Consider the following 14,056-nt stretch of genomic DNA (forward strand, 5'->3'; position numbering starts at 1 on the left):
AAACAAAAAAAAAAAAAAACCTTTTCTGCTATAAGAAGAGAAAACTTTCATTGGAGTTCTACTTTAGAAAGAAAGCAAAGAAGGCAAAGACAGCTTTTAATATTCCATGCTTAATACACTGTGATCATTTAATACATGTATTAACAATAATTTCAAAAGCATCAGATTATACTCTTTGTTATTATACAAAGATAACGGCAAAAACCTCAACTGAAACCACATATTCACAGTGGAGAGTTCACAGTTACTGGGTTACTGTTATGTTTAAACACCTGCTCTTTTAATGGCCAACTTCTGCAGAGTGAGGCAAGGAATGAATTTGGAAACATTTTAAGCAGCAGTACATCTGCATCTTAATAACCAACAAATTATACTCTAAAAAGATAAAGGTCAATTTTGAGTCAATACTATATGCTAATTTTGGTCCAATAGGTGGAGAGGAGGTGTTTTTTAGAGTTTATGTAAATACTACTAAAGTATAGTTTATATAAAAACTACTAAATACTACTAGAGTGTATTTAGAGTTTATATAAATACTACTGAAATTAAAATTTCAAAAATTTATTAATCTCTGCTTTAATAAACACTTTATAGTTTAAAGACAAAGAAAATATTACTCGGGTATAGAAAAAGTAGAGAAGGAAAGGCATTTAAAAGCAACTATTCTTTCCTTCTACTATTTAAGAAGAATATAATAATAGTTCACAGACCTAAAAAAGTGAACCCATTTTATGTAAAATTTTTCACCTAATAAGGTCCTGAGAAAAGTTTTCTATTTGGATATTCAAACACTGTGTTGTATACTGCAAGCAGTCACTAAGTGTCTGTAGAATAAAAAATATCCAAAACCAACTTTAAGACTCAAACCATATTTCCCATTAATAACATTATAATTTTACTGACATTTAACATTGACAAAACTGAAAGAAAACAAGATTCAGAGTGAGATGATCTATACTCTAAGTTCAGCTCTGCATTCACAAGCAAGGTGATCTTGGAACAGTCACTGCTAAACGGAGACGATAATACATATGTGCATGACAAATTCAGAGAGCTTCTTAGATTAAATTAATTAATTATGTGAATATGAAAGTGACAAAGCAATACTCAAGTTATTCAAATGGTAATGCTTTTAACTCTTCTGACAATTCACAAGAGAGATGCAAGTGACCAATGAACATATACAATGTCAGTTTGACCTAACTAGTAATTGGAGAAATAAATAAATTACGTACCATTTTTTTTTTTTTTTTTTTTTTTTGCTGATTACACTGGCAAAGATTAAAAAGAAAATAAAGGGAAATGGCACTTTAATTCACTACTGATGAATATATAAATTAGTGTAACCTTTCTGAAATGCAGCTTAGCAACATAAAACAAAAGCCCTCCCTCACCCAAAGCATAGCTCTTTGGGCCACTAATTTCATAAGATTTTGCCTTATGGAAATAATCCCATGAGTAAGTAAAAAGAAACAAAGAGCTAAAAAAAATAAGGGAAATAATGTATAGTTAACATCAGGAAACTGGTATAAATATGTCCATACAGCAGATAACATAAAACAGTCATTTAAAGTGATGTTGCAGAGATATTGAGACAAGAAAAGACATTTGTCATAGAGATTAAACTAAATATTAGGTTATAAAACAGTATGACCTCATTTTTATTAAAAATATATACATACATTTTGTTATACACACACACACACACACACACACACACACACACACGTATATATACCAGATGTCTTCCTAGGCAAAATTCTGCTGATAATCTCTAGGCTAGTTTCCTTATCTGTATTCTCTAATTTTTCTGTAATGAGTATCATGGTTTACATATTTTTTAAAAGATGCTTGACGAGGCAAAAAATACATGTCAAATTACCTTTCAAGATTCTTTATTGTACACTGAATGAGCTGAAGTCAGAACACACCTACATTTGTAGTCATGAAGAGTAATCAGTGGACACTACAGACTATTTGACAACAATTTTATCCCAGAAACAATGAATTTACTGCCTGCTCTACAGACCTTCCTTTTTGCAAAATGATCCATCCCACAATCCATGTAGCTCTAGTATGACTGTTAATCTTTGGGCCTCAACCGTGCCATGTCAGCAGAAGTGGACTCATGACCAGGACATGCCCCACTTCTTTCTCCACACTGGCTTGTCTAACATGTGGGCCAAGCAGGGCCAATCAAAGTTCCTCTGTGGACTTGAAATATAAATGCCAAAAAAGGGAAAGTTCCTTCTCTCCTACTGAGGTAAGAATTGTAAGGACAATATAGGGCATTTTGCTACCATATAGAGAGAGCCAAGAGATGGAAAAAGGAACACAAATCCCTCCCTGACACCACCATTCAGTCTCTTCAATTCAGATGTGTTTGAAGCCAGAGTACCCCAGACTCTTTAGGTGTGTGAATAAATATATTACATTTTTTGCCTTAAGCTCTTTTGAATAGGGTTTCTATCATTTGCAATCATGAGACATACTATGGCATGGGTAAGACAAAAACAACTCTTCACAAAAAACTGTCCTCATACGAGATATGTAAAATGAGAAACAGAAAATAAGAGAATAAATAATTGAATATATGTTTAATGATGCCTCTATAAGACCTTGGCAATCTCTTCCATGTCTAAGAGTTTTTACTTCTCAGTGTCATGTGACACAACTGATCACTCCCTCCTTCTTAAAACACTTTACTTGGCTCCAGGTCATCAGGATAACACTCTTTCTTTCCTTTCCGGTCTTTTTTTGAGTCTCTTTTGCGGCTTCTCCCCAGATGTTAGAAAATCCCTGTGCTCAGACCTTGGGTCCTCACGTATACTCTATCCATTCATGTCCTATATACTCTCATGAGTACCACAGCTTTAAAATAACTTAATATGAAATGACTCCAAAATTTCCATATCCAATTGCAACCTTCCTCCTAAGCTCCAAAGTCATTTACCAAACTACCTACCCAATATCCTCACCTGGACATCTTTAGGTCAATCTTAATATGTTCAAAATGATTGTTGAGTTTGCCACAAAATCCCACAGTTCCCCAAGAGTTTCTCTTCTCATTAAACAGCATAGCCCTTTACCCAGTTACACAAGCCAAATACTGAGAAGTTTTCTTTAATTTCTCCCTGCCTCCATATCCTAATTACTCAGTAACTCCTGATGTCCGTCCTTTCAAATACAACCTAGAGGGATCCCTGGGTGGCGCAGCGGTTTAGCGCCTGCCTTTGGCCCAGGGCGCGATCCTGGAGACCTGGGATCGAATCCCATGTCGGGCTCCCGGTGCATGGAGCCTGCTTCTCCCTCTGCCTATGTCTCTGCCTCTCTCTCTCTCTGTGTGTGTGACTATCATAAATAAATAAAAAAAAAATACAACCTAGATCCAGCCACTTTTCCCTGTCTCCAATATCATTACCTCAGCCCAAATCATACTCTGCTGTCTGAACTACTGAGACAAGTGCCAAATGAGTCTGCTTCTATTATGCCTCTCTTCAGTCTATTCACTTAGCAGCCAGGACAAACTTTCTAAAACAGTAAGTCAGGTCATGCAACTATTCCATCAAATCTCCAGTGGCTTCTTAGTGATGTTTTAAATACATACCCATCACCTAGTCTTTGAGGCTCCACATAAGCTGGCTCCTGTTTTCTTTCTTTCTTCATCTCCTACCACTCTTCCTTGCTTACTCTGTTCTACTTATAAACCGGTCATCTTGCTGTTCCTTGAACAACTACACCGTTTCTTGACTCTACCTGGAATGTTCTTCTCCCAGATACTTGTATATCTGACTTCCTCTTCTTGGATTGAGACTCAAGAGCATTTCTGTCTAAAATTAATTTCCTTACAGAGAACTCTTCTGAACACATAAATTGAAAGAGCTCTCCCTCTTCTAACTTGTTTTATTTATCTTCATGACGTTTACCATTGCCTGACATTATATATGTACTTATTGTCTTCTCTCACTACAGACACTATAAGCCCCAGGAAGCCAGAGGCCTAGAACAGTATTAGGTACATATATTGCGGGCGGAGAGGAGAATGAATTGCTCATGGCATTGTGAACTAGTATAATCTTTTCAGTAAGTATCCTGACAAAACATATTAAAAGCCACAAAAATGTTCTTCTCTATTGTAGAATGGTTAATGATTTGACTGGTTACTTTCAGACAGCCTATTTCAATTCTTTCCCACATGCATCAGCTCAGCCCAATCTGAGGTTTGACCTCTTCATGTCCCTAACTCTATATCAAAAGAGTATCAGCTCATCACTTATCCTCTCCCGAGGTTGCCAGAGCACAAAGAGAAACATATTTCTCACTGTTTGATTTCTTCCAAATATACAAACAAAATAATAGGAGTAGAATTACCATCGGTTCAAATGCCTTATGTTACTTTAGGGAAACAACTTTTAATATAGCAAACTGTACATATGACTAGGAAGATGATATTTGACTCAAGGTACATTTTGAGCCAAAATAGCTTGCTATTTGAATGTTAACCATCTTGTGGTTCAAGATAACTTTTATCTCCTTTTTTTCCTAAGGAGAAAAAAAATTAAGATAATATCCTCAAAAAAAAAAAAAAAAAAAAAAAGATAATATCCTGCAAGAAAATTCCCAATACACAGACTAAAACTTTGCCTCTTCTTTTCCCCAAATAGCGCTTTAACAAATATATATAACAGCTGTAAATTAAAGCAGAGTATTCCTGATAATTTATTCTAACAAAATTAGTTAAATGATAATGAATCAAAATCTGTATCTGCTTATAGCATGTCATAAGCAAGGTTAATAATAGAAAAATAGATAAATCAAGAAGGTTTTTTTTATGTTATTCTTTAGATGCATAATGGACAGTATTTGGAACTATGTCTGGCTGATAAGGAGACTTTTCACACACAATATAATGCTTGCTTCTCCCAGTCACAGTTAAATAAACCACTAGTAGATACCACACTTCAACAGTGCCAGAGGTCGGCCCCAAGAAGTCTGAAATTGGAGCTGACATGGGCAGACAAGCCTGACATGGATCTGTCAAGCTGCCTTCCTCCTTTTCTTTGCACCTCTCTTTCTCTGAACAGGCTGGTTCTGTAACACATACATTGAGATGCTGCCTGGAAATCTAAGGAGCATGATTTACAGAGAGAGACAGAATATTAAGCAGCTGCACACAGATAAGCAGAGATAATAAACGGAATATAAATACTGCTTCAATTCCTGGTACATTTCAAGTTCTTGCACCCAGATCTTTCTGAGGGCCCACTAAATTCCTACTCTTAAACTCTATGAAACATTCCTGGATCTTTATAATAAATTCCCTTTTTAAGGGAGCCTAAGCTGATTTCTGTTACATGTAACCAAAGACTCCAACAGCATAATCTGGGAACAGTAAAGCCATGATAAGACATTTCCCTATATGTTTTAGTATTTATTTACTGGCATAATTCTTCACATAACTGGAAACAAATCTACTGCTACAGTCTGACAATAAGAATGTAACTTGAAAGGAAGCAGAGTCAGAAATAACAGCCTAAAACAGAGGAAACAAACTGAAACAAACAAACTTCTCCAAAACACTGAAAATCTAATGTCTCCTCAGGAACCATCTCATGGAAGACAGCAAGCTTCTTTGGAACAATATCCCAGTACACATATTTCCTTGAGTAAATCCACAAGAAAAAAACTGGGCCAAAGAAAACAGTGATTTTCTCAATAAGGCTAGTAAATCTCCAGCAATACCAAAACAAATTTATTACAGTACCAAAAAGGAGAGGGGTGGGAAACTTTCTAGAGATAGTAATTTTGTAGCTATTGAGAAGGTGCAAGTTGGCAGCAATTTACAAGAATGCTACAGTGCCCATTCGAGGGCTATGTTCAATACCATTTAAGTTTAGTATCTCATTCTTTGCATAAACAAAAACAATCATAAATTAATGCCAGTACATTGAACTTGATTAATTAGAATAGTGAAGAAAATATGCATAGTTTTGAAAAAGTACAACTCACTTTAAAAATACTTACATTTAAAAATTTACAAATACTTACATTTTTTGCCGTCATGTCAAATTGTATTCAATTTAAAATTCTGTAAAGCCATTAAAAAACAAACAAAAAAACAAAAATAAAAAAAACTTCGTCTTCAACAATTCTTTAAAAGAACATCCTGTTAAAGGGGGGAAAAAAGAGGGAATAGTAATGTAATAACAATAATAGGCAATGTTTATGTCATATTTACCCTGTGATATGCATTGTTCAAGTGGATTATTTAAATTAATCCTCACAACAACACTATCAGATATGTACCATTTTAATCTGCATTTCCTAAATAAAAACTGGGGCTTACAGAGATTAAATAATTTGACCAAATCAACTAAGCTAACAAGTGATAAAACTCAGGCTCTGAAATATCATACTATGTTGCTTTAGATAACACACTGAAAGAAATAGTCAGTACCAGGGTTGAGGCAAGAGAGGTTCAAGATAAGACTAGAACATTTTATTGTACCTACAGTAAGGAAGAGCTCAAAAAATGATGGAGACATATCAAAAGTATACAGGAGTCCGCTGAAAGGACCAACAACTGGACAATTTGGAAAAACTGAGCAAACTGATACACTGTTCAGTGTATCACTGATACACACTGATACAAACTCTTTGAATAAAAGAACAATCCAGGACTTCATACTGATAGAAGCAAATAATGAGGAAGAAGGGAAAGCTCTTCTTTGCAATATGATACCAAATAGTAAATATAAACAAATAATGCAATTAGAAAGCTACCAATTTATAAACATCACAGTAGTAACTGATAGACAAGGATTATCAAGAGATACTAAAGCTTTAGTGGGTGAAAGTGATAAGAAAAAGGATATTTACATAGTCTTGAAATATCATCCCACAAAATACCTATTAATTCAAATTTTACAGTGAAGAAACCTGGCACACAACACTTAGCCAAAGTGATCAAGCCTACCAAATGACCACCAGCAATGACACAAACCAGCATCATGCATCTCTACAAATGCACTGAGATGGATACAACACCACTTCTGAGATATTTCTGACCAAAGCATAATGTAAATCTAATCATGAGAAAATATCAGAGAAATTTGAATTGAGGGGCACTGTATAAAATAATGGACTGAACTTTTAAAACATTTTTGTGTCATGAAAGAAAAAAGGAACCTGACAAACATTCCAGATTTAAAAAGACGAAAGTCACATAAAAATTATATTCAACACATGACCCTTGACTAGACTCTGGACCAGAAAAAAATAATTGCTGTGAAGACCATTACTCTGGCAACTGGAAAAACTGAAATAAATTCCACACACTGGTTAAGAGTATTGCTTTAGTGTCCATTTCCTGCTTTGATCAGAAGGCTGTGGGGGTTTTTAAGTGAATGTTCTTGTATTTAGAAAAAATACACCAAAATATTAGAAGTACAGAGATATGATAGCAAGTTACTTTCAAATGATTAAAATATATATATATATATATATAATCTGTATACAGAGAGAGAGTAGGAGTGATGATGCAAGTGTGGCAAAATGCTGGCAATTGGATAATCTGGGTAAAGTGTATTCAGGAGTTCTTTGCCCTATTTTTGCAACTTTTCTCTTATCTCATAATTATTTCAAAATTAAAACTTTAATAAGACTTTCAAAGGGAGGGAAAAAGTAAAACTTAATTTTGAAAAGATCATAAACAATAGGGCTTGAAGAAGTGGAGGCACTATTTGCCTCATATACTACAATCTGATTCTGCAAGTAAAACTTTGTGGTTGAAAAATATATATCTTTACTTTTCAATAAAACACTGAACTTCTAATTTTTCAGGTGCCTGGGCGGCTCAGTCAGTTAAGCATCTGACTTTGGCTCAGGTCATGATCCCAGGGTCCTGCAATAGAGCTCTGAGTTGGGTGGCCCCCTCAGCAGTGAGTCTGCTTGTCCCTCTCCCCCTGCCCCTCCCTTTATTCCTGTGGGTGCATGCACACTCTCTCTCTTAAAAATAAATAAAATCTTAAAAAAAAAACAAACCACCTGAATTTACAATATTTTTTTAAATGTTCTTTTTTTTAGATTTATTTATTTATGATAGACATGGGGGGGAGAGAGAGGGAGAGAGAGAGAGAGAGAGAGGCAGAGACACAGGCAGAGGGAGAAGCAGGCTCCATGCAGGGAGCCCGATGTGGGACTCGATCCCGGGACTCCAGGATCGCGCCCTGGGCCAAAGGCAGGCGCTAAACTGCTGAGCCACCCAGGAATCCCCTGAATTTACAATATTTCAATGATAAAGAAAACACTAAAAAAAAAACAAGTAAGACCTGGACTACCACTATGATTTTCACTGTCTCATGGTAACTGTAGATTTGTTCACCATGTCTAAAATGATCTAATATGAAAATCAAGTTCCTTTGCTAGAACTGTTTTGCATTCATCAACTATTTGTTATTCTCTTCAGTATTAAAAATATCAGATAAATAAGAAAGCGCAAGTTCCTGACATCCCATTCACTAATACCTAACATTTTAAAACTAAGAATTCAAGATATGAGTATCTTCTTTTGAAGATTAATATTTTAGCCAAGCTTGATCTAAGCACAGAACTCTTACCTAATAGGTAGAAAACAGCTCTTTAAGCACATATTTACAAAATTTATCCACACATAATCACCAACAAAGTAGTAACAAATTTCAAAGAGGCAATATTACACAGATTACGGTCTCTGACCACAACACAAATTAGGAATCAACCATTTTAAATAATCAGTTAAAAATCATATATTTAAAAATAAAAATATATGAAACAATCCATGAATTAAAGAGATAAATGTAAAATATTTATAACTGAAATGACAGTGAAAATAATAAAACTGGCTGGCTTAGCTGGAAGACAGTGCAATGCTTGATCTCAGGCTTGTGATTTTGAGCCCAACATTCGGTGTAGAGATTACTCAAAAATGAATAAACAAATAAACTTATAAAAATAAGGAAAAAAATAATAAAACTTGCAAAGTGCAGCTGAAGTAGTACTTAGAAGTAAATTTATATTTCTCTTCATTCATGAAGCAATCAACTTAAAAGATTAGTTGATTAAGCAATCAACTTAAAAGATTAGATCAGTGAGAACTCGAAGATACGCAAGGAGCAATAATTAATTATTTAAATAGAAACAATTAAAATAACCATTGGTTCTAAGTGTCCTGCTTGAAGCAGGCACCTAATAAATAAAGCAACAGTGTTAGCAGAGTGAAAAGTACATGGGTTTTTACATTTAGGCTCTATCTCAGCTCTGACATTTATTAGCTGTATAACCTTGAACAACTGACTTAACCAACCGCTTTGAGCTTCAGGGTCCTCATCTGAAATAAAGGTATAGTGAGTCTTTCAAGGTGATGTTAGCAGCAAATTAGATACAATCTCTCTTAATGAAAATCATCAGATCTTCCAAGTCAATGTGTCAAATGTCCTACAGTTTACACATAAACACTGAACACTCCCAACCACAAAAACTTCAATTTTAAATATTTCTAAGGTTACCTTCTGACCTATTGAGATGGAGTTATAACAATAAAAAACAATGAAGTGTTTTCCATCAAAGTCTCTGTTATATTTTAGAAACCTGCTGTATCTATTTAAGGCAGATACTGTTGCCTACCTAGTATCTTTTCCTCTTCTCAGAAGAAGTGGAAGGCTGCAATGTGCCCACTAAGAAAAAGTACTATATTCTCAGTCTCCTTTCAGATGTGCTGACCATTGATATAATTCTGGTTAATGAAATATAAGCAGATATCATTGTGCTGAGCTACCAAATTCAGCTTGTAAATGTCCTTTTTCCCTTCTTCATTCAAAAGTCATTGTTAAAGTTGCCTTGTCTCCATACATCTGCTTGATTACAATATTCAGTATTCAATATGGTATTCTGTTTCTTAATGGCTGGGCTATTGAGTGACACTGTGATAGTTACCCAAATTAAAAAAAAAAAATTAACAGTGTTAACTATTTCAGCACACAATAGCAAGTGGTAACCAATAAAATACTGCTTAGCCACATTAATGAGTCTGACAAAACAAAACTTAATTTTGTTCAGCACTCCCTTTGTATCCTCTCACCAGAGCCAAGTACAAATGAGAACCTCTAAATGTTACCTAAATGTAAATATTTGAAACAGAGCCAAAGTGCATGGATTTCTTGAGTAAATTTACTTTAACATCTTTATGTCTCAATTTCTTAATCTACAAAACAGTAACAAATAGTACATCTAATTAATTAAATGAGTCAAGACATAAAAATTTATTTGGACACGACCTAGCACAGTGTAAGCCCTCAATGTTAGGGAAAAAAGCAATTTGCTGTTTTTTTTTTTTTTTAAAGACAAATTAAGGTTTCTTTTTCAAAAATAAATAACACATAACTCACTCATTTGTAGTTGAAGTAAAAAATACCAGATCACAAATCTAGTTTTAAATGGGAATAAAGTGTCTAATTATGGTTAGGAAAAACTTTTGTAAAATTAAGAAAGTAGGCTATAACTTTATTCTTTAATTTATTCATCCAGTAAGCACTGAACACTCACTATGTGCAAGGCACTAATCTGGGCACTGAAGACATCTTAGTAGATGAGAGAAACAGCAAGCATAAACCTTCAAAGGTAATTTAAATTATGTAAAGTTACATTAAAAGAAATGGGAGGGCAGCCCAGATGGCTCAGCAGTTTAGCGCCGCCTTCTGCCCAGGGCATGATCCTGGAGACCTGAGATCGAGTCCCACATCGGGCTCCCTGCATGAAGCCTGCTTCTCCCTCTGCCTGTGTCTCTGCCTCTCTCTCTCTCTCTCTCTCTCTCTCTCTCTGTGTGTGTGTGTGTGTGTGTGTATCTCATGAATAAATGAATAAAATCTTAAAAAAAAGAAAAGATATGGGACTATGACAGATCGCCTCAATCAATTAAAAATGAAGTATGGTTTGAGTGAGAGTTTATAACCTTTCCTTTAAAAACACACATCTCTAAGTACTTTTAGACTTTTGCTTTTTCTTAACATTGTTTTTAACCTAAAAATTATTTGCAACATACGACATAAAACCAAGTATCTAGAAAGTAAATAAACATGGCACTGAATGTCTCAAAAAACTGCCATTTTTGGTGGCACTGGTGATTCTCAAAGATAAACCAGTCATGTGCACTGATGCATTAGGTTTTATCCAGGCTCAACAATCGTACTTTTTCCTGTCACCAATCTCTTCAGTTGGTTAAAAAAACTAAGTCGGATTTTTTTCTTCCAGTTTCATGAACACATTATGTCAAGCTCAAAAAGTCAATCATTGTGACCTCACCATCTGCCATGATCTCTTGTCAGTTTCAGACAATGCAACTCCCACAGATGGTCTCAAAATGTGAGCCCTTTTCCTTTGCAATCACAATTTAGCAGCTCTAGGCACAAAGCCTTTTAAAGTGATACAAATGATACAACAATAATCAAAATACAGAGAAGAAATAATTATGGATAAGTCTGTAGAATTAACATCACCTGAATCAGGGTATATAGACTTTCTAACACTGCTGAAAAAGGCTATGAAAAATTACATTTCAGCAAAGGCCGCATATTTAAATGAAGACATTACTAATTTTAAAAACACACCTATGTTTCAATGTCTGGAAAATATACAAAACAATAAAATAAGAAAAAATATCAGCCACAGTCCCACCCCTCAAGGACAACTACAGTTAAGTTTTTGGCATAAGTTCCTTCAGTGTTCTCTTTCTGCACTCTAATTTCAGATAAGTGGTATTAGTGAGAAGACATTTTTCATAGAAAGTGATAGTAACTCTTTCTTAGGTGATGAGCAGATCTAGGTACTCTCCTAAGTGCTTCACGTGTATGATCTCATATCATTGACACCACAACTCTATCAGGTAAATATTATTACTGGCCACATTTTACAATTGACAAAACTAGCTTTAAAAAGTTGAAGTAATTTGCCTGGTTAACCAACTGTGTAAATGGCAATGCCAGAGTATCAACCAGGGATCTTAGACCAGCAGACATGTTCTTAATCACTATGCTTATTTACATAAAATATCTGACTTGAGATACAAAAGATTCTCAAAATATAACAAAATATGTAATTACTGTAATAATAAATCTATAGAAGAGGATAATTTACTATACCAAAAAAAAATCCTTAAAATTTTCATATGGCACATGTCACATACATAGATTTTAACCCTTTTTAGTTCTTTCTTTTTTAAAGTATAATATTAAATTGAAATTTCTTTATTTTTGAGAACACAATAAACTTCATTTTTTAAAAAAGATTTTATTTATTTATTCATGAGAGACAGGGAGAGAGGCAGAGACATAGGCAGAGGGAGAACCAGGCCCCCTGTGGGGAGCCCAATGCAGGACTGGATCCCAGGACCCTGGGATCACGACTTGAGCCCAAGTCAGACGCTTAACCACTGAGCCACCCAGGTGTCTCTCTCTCTCTCTCTCTTTTTTTTTTTTTTTACAATTACATAGTATTCCTTTACATCATAGTATAATTTACTTTACTAGTCCCCTGAGATGGATATTTTGATCTCCTAAGTTTCCAAACTGGTAAGAGTAACTACATTCTAATGACTCAACTCTTAATGTCTAATTTAGTCTCCAACTACCTCTCCATCTCTGTGTTGAATCAGTTCCCCATATCCTTCTCTAATCTAGTTACCCTGGTCTACCGTCAGTTCCTCAAAAACATGCTCCTCTGGCCTTAGGGCCTCTGCACATGCTGTTCCCTCAGCCTGGAATATTCACCAAAGGTTAATTCCTCTTCCTGCAGATCTCAATGTCACTTCCTCAGGGAAAACTGTCCCTCCCTTCCTACCCAGACTAAATCAGGGATCTCTCTCTACTTATGCTCTCCTACTTTCACACCAGGTTGTCATTATCTATTTGTGTGACTGTCAGAATGTGGTCTCTGCCAACTAAAGAGGGCAGTGACTCTGTTTACTATTAAATTGTCAGTGTCTGGCACATGGTTGGAATTCAAGTGGTATTTGTTTTTTGTTTTTAAAGATTTTATTTATTTATTCATGAGACACAGAGAGAGACAGAGAGGCAGAGACACAGGTAGAGGGAGAAGCAGGCTCCCTATGTGGAGCCCAATGTGGGACTAGATTCTGGCACTCTGGGACTACACCCCGGGCCGAAGGCAGGCCCTAAACCGCTGAGCCACCCAGGCGTCCCTTTTGTTTCTTTCCTTTTTTTTTTTTTTTTTTAAAAGATTTAATTTATTTATTCATGAGAGACACAGAGACAGAGAGGCAAAGACACAGGCAGAGGGAGAGGCAGGCTCCATGCAGGGAGCCCGAGGTGGGGCTCCATCTCGGACTCTAGGATCATGACCTGGGCTGGAGGCAGGCGCTAAACTGCTGAGCTACCCAGGTGTCCCCTTTTGTTTGTTTCTAAGGCAATATTTATTTAATGAATTACAGACCCAACATTTTATTTATTTTCATCCTTTAATAATATGATAATCTCATCTAATAATGATAGCAGAAAATGAAAAGATACATAAACATGTAACACATTCACATATCTGGAATGTCACTAACCTGACAGCAGTATTTTGAATGACATTTTCCTACCATGAACAAAAAGCTTTTTGGAGCCAGCACTGTATTTGTGTTTCATTAATTAAAAAAAAAAAATTATAGCTAAAATATTTATAAGGTATATTTTTTATTTGATTTCACCAATGTTTAAACTGAAAACAAGATAGGCAAGAATAAAATCTTAACAACACCTTTACTAAAAGCTGCTCTTCCACAGAACCATCAACATTTTTCACTTTCAAAGAAAGGAAAAGAAAATTGCTTTTATGTCCATTTCCCATGTTTTTAAGTTGAAAAAATCTTCCACATTTACATAAGCTTTTACTCAGGATTCTGAACAATGATAAAACTGATTAATGTTATAAGCAATTAATAATGACTTTTAAAGGTCTTCTACAGATGTGTAGTGAAATAATGAGCAATACTGTTTCAGCACTACTCACTCACTTATATATT

The 14,056-nt window shown here is 35.1% G+C and overlaps 1 protein-coding gene across 16 annotated transcripts in view; it reads right to left on the bottom strand.

The window, feature by feature from the left end:
- TFDP2 (transcription factor Dp-2) overlaps window positions 1–14,056 on the bottom strand; it is a 163,453-nt gene that overhangs the window by 109,032 nt on the left and 40,365 nt on the right. For 7 of the 16 annotated variants that reach the window (XM_026018502.2, XM_072727032.1, XM_026018503.2 and 4 more), the window contains one exon: window positions 6,049–6,166. The exons of 8 other annotated variants lie outside the window; for them this stretch is intronic. In XM_026018502.2, coding sequence (XP_025874287.1) covers window positions 6,049–6,063 — 15 coding nt within the window. In that variant the 5' untranslated portion in view covers window positions 6,064–6,166. The remainder of the gene's footprint in view (window positions 1–6,048; window positions 6,167–14,056) is intronic. One more of the 16 variants, XM_072727031.1, reaches the window with a different exon arrangement.

The sequence above is a fragment of the Vulpes vulpes genome, chromosome 11 (assembly GCF_048418805.1).
Source record: "Vulpes vulpes isolate BD-2025 chromosome 11, VulVul3, whole genome shotgun sequence".
NCBI classification, from domain to species: Eukaryota; Metazoa; Chordata; class Mammalia; order Carnivora; family Canidae; genus Vulpes; species Vulpes vulpes.